This window comes from Anopheles bellator, chromosome 1, assembly GCF_943735745.2.
Source record: "Anopheles bellator chromosome 1, idAnoBellAS_SP24_06.2, whole genome shotgun sequence".
Classification (NCBI taxonomy): Eukaryota; Metazoa; Arthropoda; class Insecta; order Diptera; family Culicidae; genus Anopheles; species Anopheles bellator.
The window spans coordinates 59,108,214-59,132,806 of record NC_071285.1 but is presented as its reverse complement, the minus strand read 5'-3'; the positions used below and the strand labels follow the sequence as shown (position 1 = coordinate 59,132,806).

The 24,593-nt window shown below is 49.3% G+C and overlaps 5 protein-coding genes across 7 annotated transcripts; 2 read left to right on the top strand and 3 right to left on the bottom strand.

The window, feature by feature from the left end:
• Window positions 1-1,068: 1,068 nt before the first annotated feature.
• LOC131206361 (protein Lilipod) lies at window positions 1,069-14,719 on the bottom strand. Of its 3 annotated transcripts, none has more exons than XM_058198885.1 (11): window positions 13,807-14,719; window positions 6,585-6,709; window positions 6,271-6,410; window positions 5,970-6,200; window positions 5,825-5,893; window positions 3,867-4,022; window positions 3,652-3,801; window positions 3,421-3,575; window positions 3,100-3,331; window positions 2,866-3,022; window positions 1,069-1,605 (listed from the first exon to the last, which is right to left on the bottom strand). In XM_058198885.1, the coding sequence occupies exons 1-11, from the start codon at window positions 13,876-13,878 to the stop codon at window positions 1,266-1,268; spliced, it is 1,827 nt and encodes a 608-aa protein (XP_058054868.1). In that variant the 5' UTR covers window positions 13,879-14,719; the 3' UTR covers window positions 1,069-1,265. The 3 variants fall into 3 exon arrangements, 2 of the variants coding, with proteins under 2 accessions (XP_058054868.1, XP_058054869.1); XM_058198886.1 differs by having other exon boundaries at window positions 3,879-4,022; XR_009156791.1 differs by having other exon boundaries at window positions 1,526-1,605; window positions 2,437-3,022.
• Window positions 14,720-15,347: 628 nt separating this feature from the next.
• Window positions 15,348-16,066, bottom strand: LOC131216141 (ATP synthase subunit e, mitochondrial). Its single transcript, XM_058210555.1, has 3 exons — window positions 15,919-16,066; window positions 15,566-15,722; window positions 15,348-15,499 (listed from the first exon to the last, which is right to left on the bottom strand). Exons 1-3 carry the CDS (start codon window positions 15,961-15,963, stop codon window positions 15,453-15,455), a joined length of 249 nt encoding a protein of 82 aa, XP_058066538.1. The 5' UTR covers window positions 15,964-16,066; the 3' UTR covers window positions 15,348-15,452.
• Window positions 16,067-16,338: 272 nt separating this feature from the next.
• Window positions 16,339-17,158, top strand: LOC131216547 (complex III assembly factor LYRM7). Its single transcript, XM_058211063.1, has 4 exons — window positions 16,339-16,435; window positions 16,510-16,653; window positions 16,726-16,807; window positions 16,882-17,158. The coding sequence occupies exons 1-4, from the start codon at window positions 16,415-16,417 to the stop codon at window positions 16,986-16,988; spliced, it is 354 nt and encodes a 117-aa protein (XP_058067046.1). The 5' UTR covers window positions 16,339-16,414; the 3' UTR covers window positions 16,989-17,158.
• A 133-nt stretch (window positions 17,159-17,291) lies between these two features.
• On the bottom strand, window positions 17,292-18,736 carry LOC131216015 (uncharacterized). Its single transcript, XM_058210412.1, has 4 exons — window positions 17,723-18,736; window positions 17,578-17,654; window positions 17,434-17,539; window positions 17,292-17,309 (listed from the first exon to the last, which is right to left on the bottom strand). The coding sequence occupies exons 1-4, from the start codon at window positions 18,734-18,736 to the stop codon at window positions 17,292-17,294; spliced, it is 1,215 nt and encodes a 404-aa protein (XP_058066395.1).
• A 600-nt stretch (window positions 18,737-19,336) lies between these two features.
• LOC131206726 (ras-related protein Rab-8A) lies at window positions 19,337-24,247 on the top strand. The gene is made up of 5 exons (XM_058199397.1): window positions 19,337-20,177; window positions 21,567-21,766; window positions 21,841-21,933; window positions 22,785-22,898; window positions 22,984-24,247. The coding sequence occupies exons 1-5, from the start codon at window positions 20,054-20,056 to the stop codon at window positions 23,110-23,112; spliced, it is 660 nt and encodes a 219-aa protein (XP_058055380.1). The 5' UTR covers window positions 19,337-20,053; the 3' UTR covers window positions 23,113-24,247.
• Window positions 24,248-24,593: the final 346 nt, after the last annotated feature.

Below are 24,593 nucleotides of genomic sequence, written 5' to 3'. Positions count from 1 at the left end.
TCATCCAAAATGGTCTCTCCCGGCGACCCGACCCGTTGCAGTTGTAGAGCTACCTGACGATCCTTTCGAATGTCTTCCCCCTTCTCTCGGTGCGTTGAGGAATTACAACGGTCACAACTACCACCCCACGGCAGGGCTTTAAAATTCCCGCACACACATTTTGTCCGCCTGGCTTTGAGGGCTTCACAAATCTTAAACGAGTATCTGGAGGTTCACCGCCGTGTTGCGGATGCGTATTAAAATGCGGTTCTAACGGGGCCGACGGTGGCTCTAAGACTGGTCAAGAAAACCCTTCCACACGCACCAGGCTCTACAATCTATCTCGCGATTCGCGTGGCGCGTTTACAGACACGGCCAAGTAGCGCAACGGCTCGACCAGCGAGACGCGCATCGCGCAGGCCACGTGTATTGGTGTCGCGCGTGTTTCTTTTCCCCTTTCGCGCTGGACTGGGAAACACAGGAAGCAAAACAAACAAACGTTGGCCGCGGAACAGCGAGAAAGCGCGAACGCACACAACCCTTCACATGCGCTGCGCGGCCAGAGGCACATGGCGCGGCATGACGTACGAGCACGTGTTCGCGGCGAGCACTACGTGCGTTATTCAAATCGAATTTGGTCCGATGTTTTTCGTGCGGCATAAAAAGGTCACGTTGAACGGTCCCGTGTTTCGCACATTTCTTACGTTTTTTTTCTCAAGCAGCTGATCGTTGAACCCTCACCTGAAAGAGGAGACCGCAGTTAGTCTGAAATGGATTTCGTGCAAACGACGGACAACATCTGACCTGCCACACGGTCGTATCTTCAACCCAGGTAAAGCCGTACATATGCTCTCATTTTTGTAACGAAGACCGTTCCTACAAGGCTGGGTCGAGATCATGGCCGTCACAGGGCACCGCAAATGGTTTGTTTTATTTTTATGCTACCCATCCGGAACGTCGCTCTTCGAGAGGCATTTTGTTGACCCAAAACTTTTACCCCGGTTGTCCGCGGGTGGCCAGGTGTGATATCTCAAACACGGAGTGAGTAGTTAGCGTACCCTTTTTGCGTATAAATTGTTATTTGTCAACGATACTCGGATGGGAGACGATGAGACGCTGGTCTATTCCTTTGGCGCTTTCAAGCCACCAAATTATGTCCATTGCAATCTAAGCATATAATCTTAAATAGGTTTCGCACCGAAAAAATCTTTTCCGGTGCGTTTTTGTGTCGCTTAAACGGAGGCTAACCTTCCTTTGTCATGTGTGATGGGGGGGCGAGGCGCGGCTCATCGCGTCTTTTTCTGGTCCTTAACGTCGGTCTCGATGAGCAGGGCTTGCGGATGACCGTTTGGTTTGGTACCGTTGCAGCTTTCTGTCGTGATGGCCACGTGCCGATGATGTAATGAGGATACGGTTTCAGTGACACGCGATGTTGCACACAGTTGGTCGGTCATGTCACCGGAACTCGCTGTTCCGGCCGCCGTTGGCGGACAGTGCCCGTTGCTGGCGGTTGGCGGTTGATCGGGACCGACAGATGAGTGTGGATGATACAGGTGGTTCAAATTGCCGGCGCTTTGGCAAATGCTAGACTCAAGGTGGCTGCTGTAGTTGAACAGGGCTCTCAGCCTGTGGCGAAGTCACCGGTCAACGGTGAGAAATGTGTTTCGGCATTCGGGTTAAGGATGAAAGCATATACAAAAGGATGGCGGTAAAAAGAAATAGAACAAAAGTAACCAATAGTTAGACGAGTTGTAGATGCACCAAAGGTGGTTAAGGCAAGCCTACAGCCCTTCAGTATTTGTTACGAATTGTTTTAGGATTGTTAGTGATACCGAGCACCGTAATACCAAGAGCGTTAGTTTTCTAGTTGACGTGTTAATGAAACTATCATAAATGATCAAATACAAAGAAAGGAAAGGGAAAACTTTGTACACTTCACGCAATTGAAACTCTTCATCGGGTGGCAACAGATTGCTTTTATAAAGGTCAACGGCACAACGTAATTTATTGTCCATCCAGCACATTTCGGGGGTTCGAATGGAAAGTGGCACCCAATCGCGCTTACACTTACGCCGGGGATAGGACACAACAACGCACAGACTGTTTTCCTGTTTGATTGCCTACCGATGCCGCCGTCCTAAAATTAGTATCCTACAAGTAATCTCAGTTCTTATGCTGGCCCGAACAAAAAATCCCTGCACCCTGCTCCTTTATCACCGCTGTCCAGTGTGGACCATAAATAAATATTGCGTGTATACGATCACTCTATCTTTAATATACTTTCTTTTCTGCGCTTTCGACTAGAGATCAATCGCCGTGGCGGAGGGAAGCAAAATAGATTTCGGCTAATGTTATCGGAGCAGTAGCAACAAGTGGAAGGCCATCAGTCGGATACTGTCGATTCTTTTTACTGATCTTCTTAAGCGTCAATAGTTTTCTCGAATATCTTCTACCTACAATGTGCTGCAGTATCCAAGCGTCGGTAGATAAAGTATTCAGAGCCGCGTTTGCAGCAAAGCCATGAATGCTGATGGTCGAATGTAACTTTTAAGAACATGATTCTATGAACGGATGAATTAATAAAATGGAAAACAGCAGATAAATTACCCAAGAAGGGTGATCTAATACGATGCCGTGAGTATTTTGGTGGCGTAAAAGCTGGCGAACGGTGCAGTTTCCTGTGTCACTGCGCTGTAAGTGTGCTCATTGTGAACGCTACAACTAGAGGCATTAATGAGTGGTCGCTTATCGTAGCATTACTACCGGTCATAAGAATGGTCATAATAGAAGGGGTTTGAGCTGCGTACGCTCAGCTCCGGCGTACGCAATCTTCAGTTGATCATGAAGGTAAGATAGCTAAGAAAGATGAAATAGTTCTCCACTAACCGGGCGCACAGCTCACGCCGCACGGTGGCGGTGAACTTGTTGAACAGACACAACGTGGCCGCCGTCCCGAATATCAAGTTGTACAGCAGCACAATCAGAAAGTTTCCGAGCCATTCGATTTCTCCAAAGTCACCGAGCAGATCGAAATTTGTAATACCTGACAGAGAGCGAGAGGGTTAGAGAGAGATCCCCAAATATGACTTCAATTTTGAATCAAACAACGGTCAATCGTACCTAGAATGCGTGCCAGTAGCGGAAGTGCTGAACTGAGTATCAACACGAGACCACAGTTGGCGATCAGCTGCGTTAGGGACGTGTTGCGCCGCTGCGGTCGAACGTTGCGCATAAAGGGCATCGTGTAAAGCCCGACCGTCGATGTTACACCGAGGAACGTGATTATGCACACCTCCAGCGTCGCACCTAATGGCCCCAATTTCGACAGGGACGTAATGCCCAGTGTGAATTGCTACGAAAATGAGCAAAAACATGGATCATTGGCACCGTGTGACTGGCTGGGTGTCCCGTCTACGCTCCGCGGTGCTCCGTGGTCCTTACCCTGGTGCTCAGTGGAACCGCCTTGATGCCAATCAGCAGCTCGAGTGTGTTTTGCACGACCAACAGCACGGTGATGCCGGTGAGTATCAGCAATAGCAGCATCGCTATCGGATAGACCAGATTCCTCTGAAGCGCCGACGAACTACGTTGCTTTTCTGCGAAGCGAATAAAAAGGCCCTTTGGTAAGGTGTTTTGGTTCACACCGAACCGGATGCGGGTCGCATCACTTACCTACTACTTTACGCTCAGACTCCAATCCTCTCAGTCTTTCGAACAGTTTGGCCGATTCGCTCGCAGTGCTTTTGATTTGATACAAATCATCCAGCTCCGAGCAAAGCTTCGGTGGTGGCGTAAGGTCCATCGTCATAACGCTTCTTAGATCTGTGTGAGCATCGGAATAGACAGTTAATCGATTCAATCGCCTTACGGAGTCGGTGTCTGCTTACCAATGCTAAGACTAGCAGTGGCCAGCTTACGCTTTATGGTGGCCTCTTCGATGTTGAAGGCATGGAACTCTTCGTCCACATCGCGCAGAAGGTTTGGCTTGACCAGCACCTGGCCCACCACACCGAACAGTCTTACAAACCCCAGCGGGGTACAAACTGGAAAGGATAAGAAACACAAATATAGGGGTTCATGATCCACGTTAGCCGCGCCAAAACACGCAACTGCCGACAAAGCCAGCCAACGTCGTCCCCATTATGCGACCCAACCTAACAAAGCATGCGACCCAACAGTACGCACTACCGTCGTTTGGCGGTTGCTTAGGTGATGAACTTAGCGTAGTAGCCTTCGGCAAACGGTTCAGGTTGGCGGGAACCAATCAACAAGCGGCGGCTGTAGTTAACATGTAGCAAAACTTCGGACTTGTTTGTCAGCCATTGATGGGTGCAGACCATTTCTGGCTTTCATCCGGGTCGTGTCGAACCGAGTAGTGAGTGGTTTCCTGGCCTAGCGAGCAGGATGATGTCGAAGGAGGATGAAGAAGCCTTCGAGGCCGGTTTAAGCAAAGTGGACGAGGTCATGCGAATACTGAGCCTCATGACCAGCGGTGACAAAACGAAGGAACAGATTGGTGTCGCCTTCGCCGATCAGTAAGCCTCCGGCTGAAAAGTGACATTTGTTCAAGCATTTAAAACTGCACTTTCGGTTTAATCCCCAGATTTCTGGGCACGGACAGTGCCAGCAAGCAGAAGGAGCAAACGAATGTCGAAAATTTCATCGTGCGCGTAAACCAGGAACGGACCGTCATCAACCGACATGCGGCCAGCGACGATCCGCCGCTCGAGCAACCGATGCAAGATAAGTATGCGTTTATGGCCGAAATTGAACGGGACGCAGCTCGCCGGGCGACAGAGCGACGCGAGCGGGAGCAAGTGGCACAAGGTTTGAGACGCTCCGGTAACCGGGCGTTCCGGCGGGGCGAGTACGAAAAGGCGATCAACATGTACTCGAAAGCGATCGATCAGATTCGCGACAGTCCGATACTGTACAACAACCGGGCGCTGGCGTACATACGGATCGAGCTTTACAAACGGGCGATCATCGATTGTGATTTCGTGATTAGCAAACTGGACGAAAAGAACCTGCGCTCGTGGATCTTCCGGGCACAGGGTTACTATCGCTTGGGGGAGACCAAAGCGTACGAGAAGAGTGTGTCCGAAGCGAGGAAGCACAATCCCCGGGAGCTGAGTTACATCGATCGGATTGTGGATGAGATCGAAGGGAAAGCAGCAGTAGCGGCGGCGGACGATCAGCAGCGTGGTGAAGATGCCACCAAAGGAGATCCGGATCCGGCAAGCGACACAGCCATGGCACTTCTCCCTGCCGGTGGCTTCGGGAAGCCACTGCCGATGGACGATGTTCAATCGACATCATCCGGCGACAGTATGGAAGTTTGAGGTTCGATCGATCATAATTCAATAAAATAATATAAAATAAATGCAGCTATACTCCAACAAAGTCAACAGCTTAAAGTCACCTTCAGATGAGCGAAACCTCAAAAGACAGGCAAATTGAAGGCCGAAGAGCCATTTCCAAGCCCACCTCTTTGATAGATTGTCCTCGGACAGGGTTGCGGTTGATGCGCGTTTTGTTTACAACAATATTGATTAAACTTTGTTACTCTCCTCCGGGTCCGGGTTGGTTGCGGTGCGTCAGGTTCACGGTGGGACCAAACTAACCACTAGCCCGAGACAACTGCCTTCGCGTGGGGTGCTACAAAGGTACCGTTTATTCGCGCAATCACTGCATTCTGGAACAATCATCTATAACCTTGATTGGTTCCACCCGCTGATAGTAATTGATACTCTCATCAACGAGGGGGTCACGGAGTGCATAATTAAATGGCCGTAAAAATATCCCCGCATGACGTTAGAGACCGACACCATTGGCGGTTACTTACCTAATAGTAACAGTACACCTAAAAACGACACGCACGAGTACAAGAATGGCAGGTGATACCTAGCTAAATCTGAAACGACAAGCAAAAGAGCATTTGTTAACTGAAAATCGAGAAACCGGTCGAACCGGCAACCGGAGACACTTACTAAATAATGCCTGGAAGGTGTTCCGGTCGGGATCGCGCAACGCGGAAATGACGTACGTCGTGGAGAACACGATAAATGCGAGCAGCGAGAAGACGGTGAACGTTTCGTAGACCCGTGCCATGATGCCCTTTTTGGCGCCCGTGAAGCCGGACGACTCGGTGAAGAGGTACGAGAACGGGAGCAGCACAAACAGGGCTAGATTGGAGAACAGAAAAACGTAGTTCCACAGCCCTGGAAGTTGGCACAAGCGAAACACATTACAGAAGCTGCGATAAGCGGCGAGCGCGTGGCGTGGCCATACCTTGTATCAGCGAACTGTTGAGCCATTTCACGTAATAGCTATTGGGGTACAGGATAAGCACCTCGTTGCTGGCGATCGAGATCGGGAGCAGCAGAGCGGCACCCACGGCCACCGCCAACGAGAAGGTGCATAGCCATAAACTGTGGACATTTGATAAACAAAAGAGTGGTTAATTACTGGCGTCGGCGCGTCGAAACAAACAACTTCCGGTGCCGCCCCGATAGCGCGTGCGTCCGGCCCGGGTTTATCTTATCTTGGGATTTCCCGGAATGGATGCTTCAAATACGTGTAGCCAGCGCTAACACAACGCTCACCTTATGCGATAGACTGTGATTTCCTCCTCGTCGACCGCGAACAAATCTTCCCGGCCACGGCGCCGGAACCGGATGATCAGTGCGTAGCTGCCAAGGTAAAGCAGTAGAAACAGCAACATAAATATCTGAAATCGAAAGCGCAAAACGGTCAACATGAAATAAATGTAACAAAATGAAGCAAATCGAGAGAAACACTTTGGATCCGATCGGCCCACACTTCATGCGACATTGCAAAACGAACGGGGCAATGATCTTTGGCTCGGTTTCGATCGGGCATCCTACGCACGGGGACGATTCCGGTTCACATTCCTTGCCTTAAGCACGCATTCGCAAAATGGTGCCGCCGCCGATGGAGTGTCGCGACAGTTTCGCTCCATATGCGCGCCACAAACCTGGCCCAAACGTTGGTTGCAATTATACCTTCGAAGGCGCAGCACCCCATATATCGGCCATCGATTGCGGCAAGACTTTAGTCGATATGATTGGTCGATCGGTCAGCGGCATCGGTACGATGATCAGCATTAACCGGTAAAACGATCTCCTTTGGCCACTGTAACATATCGCTGTAACGGGATCCGGTGCCAGGCGAGCTATGGCCGCCTCCCCCCATGTACCGGAAACCTAATTTCTTTATGCATTTTATCTAGATCTATGCTGTGGCACATTACGGTCAATGATGGACGATCGCATCGTTTCATTGTCAACCGGATGACGTCAATTGTAAAGGTCCATTGTCCACCGAATCGGTATCCACAATATGGGGCCGTTTAAGATCTAATGATCGCGCCAGCACAGGGTTCAGCATCAGTGATTTTTCAGCATTTTCCCGCCGCTCGCCAAACGATCGGTGGGGCTTATCCGGTGCACCTAAAGTACCGGGTTCAATGGGCTCTGACTAACCTCTTTCGATGCAATGGGCCGGAACATGGCAAACGCGATGCTGTGGGGTTGGGTTTCACCCTTTTTAATTTGAAAGCATGGTTCACAACAGACTCACATATTTCGACCGGGGAACCTCATTGCTCATCGGACCTCACCTGATTGATTGGGGGTTTCTCAGCGCAAAGGTTGTCATGGTTCCAAAGTAACACCGGAATGCAAATAAACATAGCGTCGCGACGTCTGTCCTCCGTCTAGACGCTGGCCGCTTGGTCCCGATGGCTCGAAGCGTGGCGACCAGTGGGAATCGTTCGGCTTGTTTGCTCACCATGCGCCAAGAACCCCCGTGTACCCCGAAAATGTATGCAGAGCGAGCGGTCTCCGGTGTTGTTGTGTTGTTTATTCCACGGTGCGGTGTTGTTTATTCCACCATTTGTTTTATGTATTCGGAACACGCCATTACCATACCCCGCAGAGGAACGTTTCCGAGACACGGGCGCAACCGCTTTCGGCCATTGTTTACACTACACACCCGGCAAAAGACCAACAAAAAATCCGACCGCTAATGCTTCTAATCGTTCCATGAAATGACTTATTTACGGTGGGAGATGTTTGATGTTTGCAGCTTGTTTGCGTTCCCCAATCCGTTACGCGGTATCAATCTGGGCGAGATTTCGATTCCACCGAACCAACGATCGGACAGGATCGGACAGCAAATGAAAGCGAAAAGTTCAATAAACTAAGCGCAATTTAATTTCTCCTAATCTACGCTATGTGCTTTAAGATATCGATCACGCCCAGTCGCTGATCGCCAGTCCCAACGCGATCACGCTTTCGCGGTTTCTTCTCGGCGTTTTGCGGGCCTCTTATGTGATGATGTGAGCGAGCAAATTTATGGATTCGATTTTGCAACCACCTCCCGCTGTTGTTGCTGCCGCTGGTTTGGCCCGTGGTCCACCACTCGCGAAAAAGGCCAAATTGGGCAAAGTGCATTCCACGGTTGGCGGCGACGATAAATGTCATATCGGAACGAAACTTACTAGTCGCGGCCGCTATTTTCGGCTGCCCGAAGGCAATTGAACGGAAAGGTCGGAGCGGTGATTGATTTGTTTGGTTATCAATTAAGGTTTGAGCTTTGTTTTTTGTATTTCTTGCCGTGTGTGTCTCGATGGCATAGCGTTTTTTTTAGTTTAGTTTGATTCCACACGCCCGATAGAAGGCAAACAGGGCCCATTGAGCCGAGAAAATGAAATCCAACATAATTCGTGCTACGTGAAACATGCGATTGGCTCAACATGGCGCGCAAACCGGAACAAACCGTCGTCCGTTTGATTAAAAAAGGAGAATAAAAACACGCAACGCAATAAACTGCATTTTTGCACGAACAGACACGAACCGATTGGCGCAACACTGGCGGGGCGGTGTTGTCGATGATGCAAAGAGAGACCCCACCTTCTTCTTGCTTGCCATCTATTGTGTCGTGTCGGGAAGTCGCACTCTGTTTCGTGCCAATGTTCAAAGTGCACCTAATCGACGGCAAGGCGGCGACATCCGTGGCGTGCCGTGTACCTTTAAATAGCAGACCTTTATCTTGCGTGCGCCTCGAAGAAGAAAGTGCAACCGGCGCCGGATCTAATTTCGGAGCACACCTTCGGGCGGATACCTGTTTGGGTTTTAGGTATCTCCACTGTCCATGCCGATTTATTGAGCTTCTGTTGATTGAGGGCAATCCGTTTTGGAGGGTTCCCATTGTGACGCAGTAGCGCATCCACAGCGGCGTGCCCTCTATGCTGCGTAAAAAAGGGGTGACACTGCTCTACCGAAGAACGTAGACTGGAGAAGCATAATACAAACCACGACGCAGCGTCCGGAACCGTCCCGTATAACAAAGACCCGGTTTTTCTGATGCGCTGTGTGTGCGGCGCATTCTTGTTGCGGTATTGCGTCGTGGAAGCGTCAAGCCGTGACACCGTTTTATGAACATTTATCAGTTTCATTTTAATTTAAAACTAACCAAATAACAAGTCAGGAATATTTTTTGAAGAAGGCGTTCCGATGCCTCCAAAATCTGTATGGCCATTCCCTTTGGTTTTTTTTGTTTATGCCACAGAATCTCGAAGCACAGCGGAACTGGGGGACAATTCCCGCATAGTAAACGCTCACGCACACACCTTCGGGCGTAGGGATGTTGTAATCAAAACATTTCGATTTCTTTTTCAAACTACACCACGTCAGCTGGCCGTATTATGGTGAGGCCAGGGAAGCATTCAGTGTTGGAAAGCGGAATAAACAACGCGAAGCACGTGGCACCGAACCGAACAGGGGATCCAAACACGTCTAGGCTGACGTCACTGTTCTTGGGCGGACGAATATCATGGCCGTGCACCTTGTCCCTGCCGTTATCTCTTTAGCAGAGTCAAAGAAATGGAACAAGGGCAGGGCGGTAGGAAGCCGTCGAACCCCGACGACGTTAAGATAAGATGACGACGAACATCGCCTTTCGATTGCATGCCGCGCGTTTCCAAATATTTCTGCATTCTCGAAGCGACTCCGATAGTCTCGATGGTGTCGTGCTTCTCAGCAGACAGAAAATGCAGTTTTACTGATCGCCCTAATCATCCGCTAGAATGAGGGTTAGGTTCCGTCAGTGAGCGATTGTCAGTGGTGTGCAATTGATTCGTATTTTCACCGTAGACTTCGGTAGCATTTCGCACGATCCGCCGACCCGGCCTGCTGTTGCTGTTCATGCTGGCCACCTCGATGGTGCTGATTGTCCATCGGTATTCCCGGGCTGTGTTTGAGGATCACCTATCATCGGTGATCCCCACGACTGTTTCACCACTGGGCCACATGGGCGAACCGGTCACTGTGCCGACGGAACTACAACAACTAATGGCCGACGGATGGAAACGGCAGGGTTACAATCAACTCGTGTCCGATCTCATCTCCGTGCACCGGCAGCTACCCGATATCCGTGATCCTTGGTGTCTTAAGAGCGGTACACGTAACCTTCCTCCCGTTTCGGTGGTGATCGTGTTTCACGACGAAGCACTATCGGTGCTCCTCCGAACGGTTCACTCGGTACTGGCCCGTACACCGCCGGAACTGATCGATGAGATTCTCCTGGTTGACGATGGGTCCAGTTTGCGTGAGTATCATTCAGTCGAGTTCCTTCGTGTCAAGCATTAACCCATCAACTTCATTTCCAGCGCCACTGAAAACCTTTCTCGATGACTACTTTCTTCCGTACGCCAAGGTGCGTATCCTGCGCACAGCGGAAAGGATCGGTTTGATTCGAGCGCGGATTCTCGGTGCTCGCCAGGCTTCGGCCGACTATCTGGTCTTTCTCGATGCCCACTGCGAGTGTCTCGAGGGATGGCTGGAACCACTGCTCCGGGTTGTGGCCGACGGTCAGAGACAACAGACTGTCGCCGTACCGACGATCGATTGGCTCAACGAAACCACGCTTGCCCTACAGCCACGCAATGTGGACAGTGGATTGTACGGTGCGTTCGATTGGAATCTCAGCTTCCAGTGGCGGCCACGCTACGACCGACATCAGCAGCGCCAAGACGAGGTACTCATTGCGATGTTTCGACCACAAACTCAGTCACGGATGGCTTCATCATGTGTATCCATAATTTTCTGAAGAATCCCCTGGACCCATTCGCAAGCCCCGTAATGGCCGGCGGATTGTTCTGCATCGCGAAACCCTTCTTCGCCCAGCTTGGATGGTACGATCCGGGGTTGGAGGTATACGGAGGCGAGAACATGGAGCTATCCTTCAAGGTGTGGATGTGTGGCGGTGCGATCAACACCGTGCCCTGCTCGCACGTTGGCCACATCCAGAAGCGTTCCCATCCCTACATTGGAGTAAGTTTTCCCAACCTGGTTTTGGTGCAACAAAAACAAAGCATACATTTCTCTTTTCGATCCGCAATGGAAGGGCTACCAACGCGAACGCGAGCTGACCATGAGGAACACTCTGCGTGTGGTCGAAGTTTGGATGGACGAGTATGCCGATTACCTATATCGGCTTCATCCGGACTACCGTGGGCTGCGGGCATCGCTCGGTCCACAGGCCGCCGCAGAGCTTGAGGAGCGCCGTCAACTTCGCAACACACTTGCTTGCCATTCCTTTCGCTGGTACCTAAGGAACGTGTTCCCCGAGCAGGATGACCCAAGTCGAGCGCGAGCGATGGGCTGGCTGAGGAACGAAGCACAGCAGCACCCCATGTGCCTCAGTTGGCCCATGGGAAATGGTTCGTTGGGCCTACAAACGTGTCACGGTTTAGGTGGCCACCAGATTTGGTTCCACGGACCGGGGCATGAGTTGACGCGCGCAGGCCACAGTTTGATAATTAAAAAGATAAAGCCTGGAAAACACATCTTAACGATGGTGCTCTCGACTGTGGCTTCCCCGGCACAACAACGGTGGCAGCATCAACCACAAACGGGACAGTTCATTCACGCCCAAAGTGGACTCTGCTTAGCGCCAACGGTAAACGGGTACCATGTAATGGTGGAACCATGCGCCAAAGGCACCGCAACGAACCAGCGGTGGACGTTTCAGATTGATAAAATTTAACTGTACTTCCGGCAACAACAAAAAAGAAATTCACATAAAACCAGATATTGACCGCAAAACCTGTTGACGAAGTGAAAGGAGAAATGCATTTCTTACTTCCTGCTGTGCAGCTAATTTTGTCCCAAAACGAAAGAAGGTGGAACGCAAAATCAATGGCAGTGCGCCCGTGAAGCCTTCCGGTCCTTGATCTTTCACTTGCGTAGCCCTCGGATCGGTGGCGCAGAAACATTCATCTTTTCTCCTTGCCCAAAAAAGGATATTTTTAGCACAACGCACTGTACTAAACATAATCCCGAACTAAGTATAGCCCATCTTGTTGTGCACCGGTCTAGCATGCGGTGACGCATGCATGATGCAACGTAACCGTTGGTCAACGATCTTATGCCACCTCAACGGATCGAAGTAATCTATGCTCCCTGCAACTCATTAGTGCATCTTGCGCGTGTTTCTGCGTGCCTGCTGCACACGAAATGCATAAAAGCAGAGAAAGAAGCAACAAAGACAGGATTTACGCATCCTATACACGCCATCGTTGCCAGGCCACGTACGAGGGAGATATGTTCCATGGATGCGCAGCACAACACGAGTGCGGCATAGTTGGAAGAAAAGCGGCCGCGCTGAGATTGAACCAAATCACGGTGCAACATGGTGGTTTCCCTTTTTGCTCTGAACTGCCAACTGGGCACGGTTCACCCAAAACGCATTCCATTTCTCGCACAAGAGCATTCGTAGCAGATGTTTGCCGTCGGAAAAGAAAGTAACGCATTACGAGCTCCGTCTGCGTGTATGTGTTTTCTAACATACAAACCGAATACTGACGATATTCTTGGCCAGCCTGACATAAACCGAACGCATCAAATCACCGGGACGGTATAATGATTTGAAACGGACACTTGAGTTTCGTAAAAATATTCAACAACCGCGACCGAGCGCGAGAAACCGGATTTTGAGGAATTTAAACGCATCTTCCGGAGCGACGGAACGGACGGTTACGAAACGCTGGAGATGGAGAAAAGCTATACTAAAAAAATTGCAGCAAAAAAGCAATTTTAGACAGAAAAAAGGAGATTTAATTTGCTTCTGATGCCATTTCCGAGGTGCGGCGCCCAATCGGACGAGAAATCGCTACCCCATTAATAACCACCTTCAGCAGACAAAGCAAGCGAGTCCGATCGAAGTTACCCGAAAAAACCGTATCAATGCAATCGCGGCATTCTGCACCGTCTAAAACTCGGCGCACATAGAAATCCGATCAAATGGAATTGCCACCACCGCGGCTCGCGCCACTCTGGGCGCATACGTGGTGAATGATGATTGGAAGATTACAGACGCCGCTCCTTACGACCCCGTGTGCTGCGATTTGCTAGTGGCTTGCGTGCAGGTGTTCAAAGCAAGCGGCAAATCATATGCGCTGGTTCCGAAACTGTTGCCGGATTTACCAATTACATTCCCAGCGAGACTTTCGAAACGCGACAATCGCGTATCAGGAGCTGTTATCATAGTGCGTGACCCATCTTATGACTTCGATTGCATTCTGGCCTCTAACGGTGCGATTATGCAACGAGCAAAAACATGGAACTAAGAGGCAGCACCGTTCGATGCCGAGTCGGAATCTGATAGGCAGCTGAGGGTTGGAACGCATTAGACCCGAATTGCACGGTGACACGGTGACCTACTTCAATCCCCCAGTAGGGGCTTCATGGAGCGGAAAGAGTGAAATGAAGGACAAATTCTGCATCACATACGGGTACTTACGATATGCTCGCGAACCGTGTTGTGGAAAAGCTGCTCTCGGATGTCGTGCACTTCGTCGTCGTCCTGCTCCATCGCGGCCAGGACGCTGAGGTTCAGTTTGGCCGTAATTTTGACGCTCGGTTCGTCACACGCCCCACGAAGCAATCGCCGTTCAGGAGAGCCTTTCTTTTTCCGTAGCCTTCCGCTTTGGTTCCCCTCTAGTCACCGTCGACAAATCCGGGTGGCACCCAAATATCGCCGCACATGAGGACTTAGGTTGGCGGGGGAATGGTTAATTTTACTTTTCGAGCCGCTCCTCTTATTCCGGGCACACCTTCCCGTGATGGGGGTCGATGTGTTTTGGGGCACACGGGACTTTCACTTTGGCAGATGACACGCAGGAAAATATCGCGGATCCTGATTAGGCATTCGGGTTGCATGGATTTCTAACACCCATCATCGACGAACGGCACGTATTCGGACACACATACAGAGGGCCAACGGCACACAATAGGCGAAACACAACATAGACGAGATGGCCCAAGCGCCGGGATTGGACGGAAGCCCGACTTCACAGTGCTTTTCTTTGCTGCTTTTCTTCACCCCGCAGAACAATCGGCGGACTGGTACGATCGCGGCCTACAGTGGATTCGGTATGTTGAGGAGAACTAGATTCAACATCGATAAGCACTGTGCGCTTCCCTGAAAGCCTCTCGATGAAAGAACAGGATTATTCTCTTCGCGTTCTGGTCGTTTCCGTTTGCGCGACGGTTTCGGTGGGTTTCGTCGTAGTTGAGCGTTTTGTGAGCAATGCAAGCAGTGAAGGGAATGGACATGGGACCTTAAATTAAATTTCACAGCTTCACAACTAAAGCGAACGCGATACCGAGATCGGAAGAGCACGCGATGGCGACGCTTAACGAAATCCAGCTACGAAAAGGGTTCGACGCGGAATAAACACTGAAAATGGACACTGAACGAACACACACACCACACACGGAACAAAAAACTGAACACACAAACTAACCGCCGCGCGATTTCAGCGTTCCCAGTCTCCGTTTCTGAGCGTGGTAAGCGCCATTAGAAGAGGATGGCTTTACGAAGCGTACTACGGCGTCCGGCCGCGCGGGAGAAAGAGATGACGCGATTTGCACAATGAAAGACCGTTTTAAATCAAAGCGACGTAATGTCAGCTGCTCGACCGTTTTAGCTTTCGATGTCGAAGCACCAGAAAATAAACTACAAATGGTTTAAACTACATAACGCTAAATACGCACTCTCATTAAACAATGTCAATTGCTTTCATTTTTGGCGCAAATTTGGTCATTTCTTTCTTGCTAATACCCCTTGTTTGCAAACGAATTGGAAATCCTTAATGGAAAATACAATGTTTGGCGCACCAGCCGGATTACGTTTAAAATTAATGCTCGATACGTTTAAAATATGGTTGCAGCACGACATATGTTCCCATGTTGATTGTTTATTTAACGGGAGCTGCGAAATTGGGAACGGCCAGCACGGTTGCTCCCCTACACTGTGTTCAGGAAGAACTTGAAACGGGGTTCACATCCTAAGTAAGAGTTTATTATTGAACCAGAACTGCATATTTTACAAGACACATGTTGTTAGATGTCTTCAGACGGGATAAAACTTCACCTACAATCTGTTTACTTCTTACTCGGTCCGGACAATTCGGCGATGGCCTTTGCTTCGGCTAAAATAGGGATGAAAGGGAATCAATTTCGCTAGCTACAAACGGCTTCTTGTACACAATGCTTACCTTCCTGGTTCCGTTTCTTCTCCACGGCCAATTTTGCGTCCCGGATGGCCTTTTGTTGTGCCTCGATTTCGCGAATTCCAACCTCTCGCTTGGCCAGACGCTGCTGATGGTAGGCACCGTAGGCAACTCCAACGACCAGGAACGACCAGCGGCCGAACTGAAATTGTACGGTGAAGACAACTTTTACACTTGCAATACCCAATACCGTGCACCAGCCGTGTGGATTCGAAGCACCATCGATAGCGAAACAGCATCCCGGAACGAGTTTTCTCCGGTAACCATTACATAATGTTTTGGTTTCTGCGATGCGGGAATCCAGCGTTTTGGCTCGGATCTCACATCCAGTGACTTACCCGAATCAAAGGAGATACACGAACAGGAGCACCTAGATCTGCCATTTCGGATTCGGCAAAGGTAAATTAGGTTCGGGGCGGCAGAATATAAGATTTTCTGGCACAGAACGATCCACTCTCGGTCCCGGAATGGCAGGCCTGCTAAAGTTTGACAGCACGGCGCAGACACGAAAAAGGCGACCATCAGGGCTGCATCGCATATCTACGCTGGCGGCGGAATTGGTCGATTTAGTAACGGAGTCGATTGGCGATTGGTTTCGTTTTAGATTTTTCCGGTCTCCAGCCTATTATTTCTCTGAAAATATCCCCCAAAAATACTCCCGTAGACCTTGCCATTTTTTCCCCAAGATTTTCCACTCTGCCTCCCATCGGTTGTTTCGTCGATTAGTTTTCATCGAGCTAGGGTTGACAGCAGAAACAATAACATTTGCTTGCGGTTGTTGCGTAAAGCCAAACAAATCCCAGTTCGTCTCCTCTCGCAACCGGCAACGAAGTTATGAGTTCTCTGCGGCGTGAGGTACGTGATTAGTAGCTAGTAGATTAATTATTCAAAGTCACGGGGTGTTAAAATTGAATAATTTCTCACGGCAGGCGCTCAGGTGGTACAAAGTTTTGCAGCGTACCAAAAACGATGTGTTCGCTGGCGATTTCCGGACCATTTCCGCGGCCAGGCAGCGTATTCGGGAGGAGTTCGTCAAGAACAAAGACATTTCGGATGAAAAAGAAATCGAAGAGGTAAGACCAGAGTGGGTTAAGGCCATCAGTGGCTACTTTGTTGGACTAATGTGCTTTATACGTGACCGACAGAAAATTAAAATCGCCAAGGATGTCAATGTCGAGTTGCGCAGTTCGGTGGTACAAGCGGTGAGAAAGCAGCCAACCGTGTTCGGTAAGTGAGCCGTGCATTAGTGTGGCAGATGGTCAGATCCGTTCACGGGCTAATGATGATTTGCTTCCCTTTAGAGGCCCGCATCACACCGGATACGAGGAAAATGGATAACGTCATGTTCGATCCGGATGCCGAGCTTCCACCGCCCCGTAGCAAGAAGTGTGGCGATAAAAAGCAGTGAAACGTCTTCCAACGTAGAACAATTGTTGTTTGTAAATATGTTTTTGTTATAAATATTGGTTGCCTCATTGCATAGTTCACCCAGGCATTTCCAAGTCCCTCTCATGTCACCATATCAGCCGTTAAGCTGTGAAGCTTTGCCAAAGAGCACCCTGATTAATGATAAAAGTATTATAGAAACCCCGTTTCGGACAAAATCCTTTTCCATCCGAAAGTTTACGAAAACTATGGAGAATCGTATTTTATTTAGTTGATAAGTTGATAAGTTGAAGTTGATAACTAAGCGTACACAGTATATGTTGTGTTACAGTTCGGAGCGTTTCTATTAGCCGGAATCGGAAAATTGAATAAGTACCACCATAATGGATGTAACTGCGGCAATGGCCTGCGGAAAACGTGTACTTGTACTGGTGACCACTTATGGCGGGTTAAGAAATGGCACTTACGTTCGATAGCAACTTCATGTCGAGATTAATCATTCCACATGCTTGGTGAATTTCGCGAAGATTGGAAATTTGCCCAATGTAGTGCTCTATCTGAAAATCGTGCAAGGTGCCAATAAGTTATTTAAAAACACAGATAATGTCCTTTACCTTACCGTTGCATTCGTTTCCTCGCTACAGGATGCTCTGCGTATTTTGAACAAATGGAAAATGGTCCGCTCGTTCTAAGGGGAAGCATAGAGATCGCAGGAATTAATGCGTCTAATGATCGCATAAACCAAATGGCCATTACCTGGGTTTGAATCAAACGATTGGGATAGGCGATCAGAATGTAAAACGAGAATCTAGCGCCAGTGTACAAAAACTTCAGCGCGATGTGCCCTTCTGAGAGTGTTCCGTCCTTGATGCACTGGTACACTTCCAGCAGCTCGATATTAACGCTCGCAAACACGGCCACAACGATCAGAATGATTACGAATCCAAAGTTGCAGTTCAAATCTGCCACAATTTCCATTGTGTTGATGTGGAGTTGTCGCAATCTTTCAATGATGCCAAAGTGAGGGTATGCTGCGACATAGTATATTTTTACCGACCGATTCGGTACGAATTTGCCAGTCAACTGCTCGACGTCCTCTTCGCCTCGTCCAAGTGCAACTAGTTCTTCGTCCAGCTTGTGCAGGATTGCCCATAAGTACACATTACACTCATAGTATTGAATCAGGATCATAAAGCTGGCGGTGTACGGAACCAGGTATGCAACAGTAAACGGCAGAGCACCAATATTCCCCATAGCAGTCACCATTCCAACAGGGATCAGCAGCGCAATGGAAATGTACAGTGCCAGTACGACCTTGATCGTTTTCTTGTGCCATATCGTTCCCGAACAGTCCTCAGTGTTGGCGATCTGCTCGAGCAGCGAACTCATCTGGGCGAACGTGTGCTCGTACCGATCCCGGCGACGCTCGCAAGCCATCAAAAGATTCCCCACAAGCGCTATCTGTACGGCGTTGACGATGTAGTAAAGAATTTTAATGAAAATCGGAACCGACTCCGGGTACAGCAGGTGCGGGTAGTAGAAGAAGACCACGAACAGGGACACCACTTCGGCGACAATCACTGAGAAGGAGAACAGGGTCCGGACGAAAAGCGTCGCCCTCGCGCGGACACTGGTCGTGGAGCAGTCGTCTTGCAGGATCGACAGTGGGTACGGTGCCAGTGTAAGGAGCTGCGAAAGACCCATGGTAACACCGATGGTTTGCCGCAACGCTTCGCGAATTCGGTCCTGACCCATTTCGCTCCACGCCATTTTAGAACCGTCTCGACTCTCACCGCCCTTTAAACTGAAAGTGCCATCAGTGGACCCGCGATTATTATTGTGACATAATTAAAAATTAACAAACTGTGTGCCTTCGGAATTATTAAGTGGTCAAACTACATGCAATATTGCGCCGCTTTCACACTCTCCGGTGGCATCATGATGCCAGGCTAATTGTAATCATCTAATAGCGTCACGAAGGTCACGATAGCACTTCAATCACTATCTTTTTATGCACTTCGTATGAAATGGAACCCATAAAACGTATCTCGATCTCGATAATTCGCATTTTTGCCAACATTTCGTACAAACTCGCTTAAACTTTAAAAGGTTTTCTACAAAATGGCCCGTGGCACGTGTTTCCAAATTCAAACGCAACGTTTTCGCACGCAGCTTGGGGTACTCGATGTCAGAGGTCACCACCATCCGTCTTCCGGTTCGCGCGCATGCGCCCCGTGTGTATTGATTTTTCGACAGACTTTGTTTTGTGTTGAATCATACACTGTACCGAAAGGCAGCAGAAGGCGGCTAGCGAATTGCAGTGATTAGATTAGTCCTGTGTCCCGTAACACACGGTCCGGCCCAGTGCATACAAATAAAGTGCAGCACAATTCGCCGTTGCTCAAGTGGCAAAGGATCAACCACGAAACCGTCGTGGCGCGCAATTCGGTCCCGTTCCGCCCGCCAGAGTTTGTCGATTATCCGGACATCCGCCGAAAGCTCCAATTTTAACCGAGAACGTGCTATTTGCATACTCCAGACGACGGGAGTTGGGGAAAAGATATTGACAAACGTCAACATGTGCGCCTACTAGTGTGTCCCCAGATTCCCGTTGTCCTCGTGCTGCTGCGTGTGATGTAAGAAAAGGCCAACAAGGATCGGCTGGAGTTGTGACGAACAGACGGTCCGGTCCTGTGATTTTAGAGTTCCAGTAAATCTTTGCTCAATTAACGAAGACGTGCTCTTGTGGCCGTAGCCTTGAACTTCATCCCCAAGTGCTTAGTTGAAAACATTAAGGAATACCATTGGTGCGGAAAATTAGCAGAATCTGTTTAGTTTTTGCTGGGTGTCCAAACACAGAGCCATATACAACATCCCTTGTGTGTTACGTGGTCACATGAAATTGGAAGCTGCGTAAAAACCAAGAGCCTCCCGCTGAAGGAAAACAAAGACTTCTCTCTGCAGTCGTGTACGTGAGGTCCAAAGGACAAAGAAAAGGCAAGCGAGAGGCGTCACAACACAAACACCGCGCTCGTTCCGTGCCGACCGCTGATTCAACCCGCACGGCCCCGACAGGAGAAGCGCGAAATGGCACTAGATTTTGCGGCCACGTACAAGGTGCTGGTGCTGGGAGATTCGAACGTCGGCAAGACGTGCATCGTCCATAGATACTGCGACGAGCGTTACTTCGATACGTACATTTCAACGATAGGTAAGTCGGGGCCACGAACAACGAAAGGTCCTCTGCCTTTACCACCGGAAACACGGAGATTTCCGTAATTCCAGTGGCGGCCCCTTACACTCAGTTGTTCCATCAATCACACAAAAATCGATTGCGAGGACAGATGTTGCTGCCGATGAAGGACGCGATGATTCATCGTGCCATCGTGCTGGCATTCGTGCAGATAATTGGGGGGCCCAGACCTGGTGGTGCTGAGTGCAGTTTGCATATGCGATGAAGCCAGCACCGTTGGTAATGCCTGCATCATCATCGTAAGGTTCTGGTGTTGCATTTGCATTCTCATCAACTGTTGCATGAATACATTTGTAGAGTCATTTGGGCTTGCAAATCCTGCGAAACCTACGCGACGCCATGTTCTGCAGCTTAAACGGGTAGACATGATTGAAAGCGTATTTGAAACGTATCTCTAACATAGCAATTTGAACGTACTTCATTTTGTTCGAAGCATTCGTTACATAACGAATTTAATTTTTTCCACCGATGGTCAACATAAACTAGGGTTGATTCAATGAAATGTCGAACGTAAAGTAGATGCCCTAGCCCCGAGTTTGTTGAAATCCGGCTAGTCCTACGTGTTATTGCGGCCCTGCCCAAAGCAGTAAACCGTTAGCCTAGAACCAGGATGCGGATGGAATCGGTAGTCACGGCCGGCACCCCACGTTTTATGGCATTCTGATGGTACGAGGCGGAGAGGGCGCAAAGTCCAAGACTTTGAGAAAATGTTGTTCATCTACTCTCCGCCCGCCTTCGGCCAGCAAAGCATCGAGACACTTTTTACGATCGACGATTTACGGTCCAGTGTGCTGTATTTTAGTGCATTTTACCTCCGAGGCTTTGGTCCGAGGAAAGAACGATGAGCGCCGGAACACCGGAAAGAAGGGAGAAATGAACAACCTCAGACCGCCACCGGGCCCACGGACGTCCTTCATCATCAGCATTCGAAACAGGACCATTAGCGAAAAGTGGTTTTCGCATGTAGCGGCCGCTCCGGGTCGGCTCCATTTTTGGCTCGGCGAATGATTTGAGCCATATGGTGGCAATTTTTGAACCCAGTGCCTCGGTACATTCATGTTTGCTGAACGTCTGGGTTCGCCACGTTGAGCCTTGCGGCGGGTGACCGGTCGGCAAACAACACTGGAAAGCTGCTGGACAAAGAAATAATCCGAGCTGCATGGTCCGGGGCCTGAGGGTCTCATGGATTATGGATAGCGTTTGTCAGCGTGCCTGAACAATCGTTGTATTCGTACAGAGTCTGGTCAATTTTACCTTCGTTTGCGCGGATGAAAACCAATTTTTAAAAGCGTCTCCCGATACGCTTTGACCGATTTTTCTCTTTGCAACACGCGGCTGTCGCGACAGGCATCGACTTCAAGCAGAAACTCATCAACCTGGACGGCGTGCCGATCAAGTTGCAGATCTGGGACACGGCTGGCCAGGAGCGGTTCCGTACGCTGACGACTGCTTACTACCGCGGGGCCATGGGCATCCTGCTGATGTACGACGTGACCAGTTTGGATTCGTTCAACAACCTGTCGTACTGGCTACGAAACATACAGGAGGTAAGTCGTCGTCGGATTGGTTCTCGCTTAGATACCTGATTTACTTAACTATTCGCTCATCCGTGTCCGTGCAGAATGCAGCCCCGGACGTGGTGAAGGTCCTGGCTGGCAATAAGTGCGAATGCAACCCTCCGCAGCGCGCCGTCGACAAGGAGCGGGGCGAAAAGGTTAGTAAATGCAGGCTAGAGGGGCGTCGTTTCATAGTTCGGGGAACGGATTTAATTGAAATTAATTTATGGCACCAGCGTAGTTGCTCCGTTGAGTGATTTATTTTTCTTTTTCCACCCAAACCTCGCGAGAACCACGGTCTGCCGTGGTGGGGTCGGACGGGAAGAGTTATAACTTAATGGCGATGGTGACGCTGGCGACGCGGCAAGGAAATTCCCATTTACCTGACGCCAACGTTCTTCGCCAATGGCAAGGATTGCATTAAGGGGAGACGAGAACCGGGAAACCGAAGTGGAAAGCACTCCGCCGTGGTAACAGGGATAAAAGAAACGAAATGGAATATTAGCCGAGACAAATAGGCGACACACGCAGGCTCGACGACGCTGCTCTTAACAACCGAGAAAGGGTAGGATATTCCGGGCTGCGGTTCTAGCGCCGAGCGTGCCGAGTGGACTCTGACATTTTCGCTTCCCGCGCCATGGATTAGTCGCGCTTCGCTGAGCCCGTGCCGTGCAGAACCAAGTGGGGCGGACAGTTACCCGTGCAAGGTGGCACCGAAAGCTCCCCCTAATTTATGCCACATCAAGCCGCCCGACAGCAATGACCTGTGGATTCTACTGTTCCTTTATGGTTATTAGCACTGGTTAAATATGTCGGCGAGGCTGTTTGCGTTGCTTGTAATTGATTTACTCGAATAAATCATTTTTGATGGGAGGTTACTAATTAGTGAACAGTTTTGTAGTTTATTAAATCGTCCCAATTAAGTGCTGCGTTTGTGTGGACGTGCTCCGAGGGTTTTATTTTAATTACTTGATGTTAATATTAAAACTATCTTATACACTTGTTGCAGATTGCCGAGAACTTTGACATGCCCTTCTTTGAGGTGTCCTGCAAACAGAACATCAATATTGAGGATGCGTTCTTGACGTTGGCTCGCAAGATCCGGGAACAGCGAGAGCACAGAGTAAGTGGCCAACGAATGCCAGGAACGAATGTTTCTGGCCAGTCTAGTAACTTTTGTTTCCATTCGTTCCTTCTTCCGCTTGTAGGGTGAGAACTTTGACGATGGCGATCGTCAGAAGGGACTGCAGGATATGATCAAGAATGGGCCCGGCTCGAACGGGCTGGGGCCGTTCACGTTAGGCAGTGGCGGGGAAGGTGGCCGCTGTTCGTGTTAAAGCAAACCGAACGCAAGGACGGCGGAAACACGAAAACCCTATAATCTTTCATGATAAGACTTACCACTAGTGGATTTGGATCTGGGAATGAGGAGCGAGTTTTAGACTGCGGCGACGCCATCGCATGTGCAGCACACGCGGGCGTTCAGAGCACAAATAAGAAGAGGTATTCAAATCACGCTTCAGTACTGCACGCAGCTGTCTCTGAGCAGGAATTCACGGATGGTCGAGCGGTTGGCTGTCGAGAGTCCTGTCGGGCTGGAGGAGTAGGAGCTGTGACAATTTGAGCACCCATATCACCGCTATCGTCTTAGCTTGATGTGTCCCGAACCTCCCCCAATGTCCCTCGGCTAGGCATTACTTTACATTATCCGAATAGGGGCCTGAGTTGTAAGTAATTCATTTGCTAATAGCCCGCCGGCGTAGCATACATTTTTGAACGAAATCTTTCTATTAAATCAATGACCTGACGGGCACATTTATTTCTCAAATTACTTAACCTACCGTCTATCGAAACATGTTCGTAGCTCTAAAGTATGTGACGGTAACCTACAAACCCAGCGTCTTGTAACGTGTAAAATCATTTTTCTCTCTCTGAACTGTAGCCAAATGAGGGTGGATACTGCTTGAACCGTACTCCGTAGCAGAATAAATCATTCCGATATTCGTCTTGCTTTATTGTTTCACACCAACAGGACATTTTGAAAACAGAAGCTATGTAAACCTTAGGTGCTACGCTTAAGGTGTGGAGCAGCGGCTCGGCGTCTGAATGAAACTTATAAACCCTACCGGATAATTTATGTAGATTTACTCTGTTGAAGATGATTGCAGAAGTGCAACGGATGTGTAAACATGAAGCAAATCTAGTCGTAGATCAAACGAGCGAAGTGGTGATGCCAGAGCATCATGAAAAACGAAAGAATTAGTCCACCTGGAATGGCATCGAGAAGCGACGGTAAGCGGGACTCACTGTGAGGCAATCCTCCCGGAAGAAGGCAGGAATAAAACATAATTACAATTTTACTATATACCGAGACCCGTTCGTGACACCATGCTAATGCCGCTAATGCGTGAAATGTTGCACATATACGAACAGTGGCTGGCGGCGATAGCGCAACTCCGGAACTGATACGATTTGAGCGTAAAAAGAGAAAAATCTTTGGGTTGATTGAACAATTGAAGGTAGTTTTCTTTCTAACTATTTGAAAATAAAATAAACACGAAGATTGAAACGACACTGCACTGTTTTTTTCTCAATGCTTTAAAACAATTACTTTATTGCAGGACAGTTTGCATTAATTCAACTTAGTCGTACCGTGGCAAAATAAATGAAAAGTATAATACCGTGGAACTGGGCGGCTTCCAAAATATTCTGTACAATTGTACAATCTTCACTATGACGATCTGTTGATTCAGTTGCTGCGGGACACAATAAATGAGGGCTAGCGAAAGTACTACACAGAGACAAATATTTAAGCCGC

Coding starts and splice junctions, on each gene's coding strand:
- LOC131206361 (XM_058198885.1), bottom strand. CDS start 13,878: ATGGAGCAGGACGACGACGAAGTGCACGACATCCGAGAGCAGCTTTTC. Junction 5,894..5,969: donor CACCTTCCAGGCATTATTTA/GTAAGTGTCTCC, acceptor TTGTCGTTTCAG/ATTTAGCTAGGTATCACCTG. Junction 4,023..5,824: donor AGGTGTACTGTTACTATTAG/GTAAGTAACCGC, acceptor TATCCTTTCCAG/TTTGTACCCCGCTGGGGTTT.
- LOC131216141 (XM_058210555.1), bottom strand. CDS start 15,963: ATGGCAGATCTAGGTGCTCCTGTTCGTGTATCTCCTTTGATTCGG. Junction 15,723..15,918: donor GTGTATCTCCTTTGATTCGG/GTAAGTCACTGG, acceptor GTACAATTTCAG/TTCGGCCGCTGGTCGTTCCT. Junction 15,500..15,565: donor GAAGAAACGGAACCAGGAAG/GTAAGCATTGTG, acceptor TCCCTATTTTAG/CCGAAGCAAAGGCCATCGCC.
- LOC131216015 (XM_058210412.1), bottom strand. CDS start 18,736: ATGGCGTGGAGCGAAATGGGTCAGGACCGAATTCGCGAAGCGTTGCGG. Junction 17,655..17,722: donor ATCGTTTGATTCAAACCCAG/GTAATGGCCATT, acceptor GCTTCCCCTTAG/AACGAGCGGACCATTTTCCA. Junction 17,540..17,577: donor ACGAATGCAACGGTAAGGTA/AAGGACATTATC, acceptor ACTTATTGGCAC/CTTGCACGATTTTCAGATAG.
- LOC131216547 (XM_058211063.1), top strand. CDS start 16,415: ATGAGTTCTCTGCGGCGTGAG. Junction 16,436..16,509: donor TGAGTTCTCTGCGGCGTGAG/GTACGTGATTAG, acceptor TTCTCACGGCAG/GCGCTCAGGTGGTACAAAGT. Junction 16,654..16,725: donor ATGAAAAAGAAATCGAAGAG/GTAAGACCAGAG, acceptor CGTGACCGACAG/AAAATTAAAATCGCCAAGGA.
- LOC131206726 (XM_058199397.1), top strand. CDS start 20,054: ATGGCACTAGATTTTGCGGCCACGTACAAGGTGCTGGTGCTGGGAGAT. Junction 21,767..21,840: donor GGCTACGAAACATACAGGAG/GTAAGTCGTCGT, acceptor GTGTCCGTGCAG/AATGCAGCCCCGGACGTGGT. Junction 22,899..22,983: donor GGGAACAGCGAGAGCACAGA/GTAAGTGGCCAA, acceptor TTCCGCTTGTAG/GGTGAGAACTTTGACGATGG.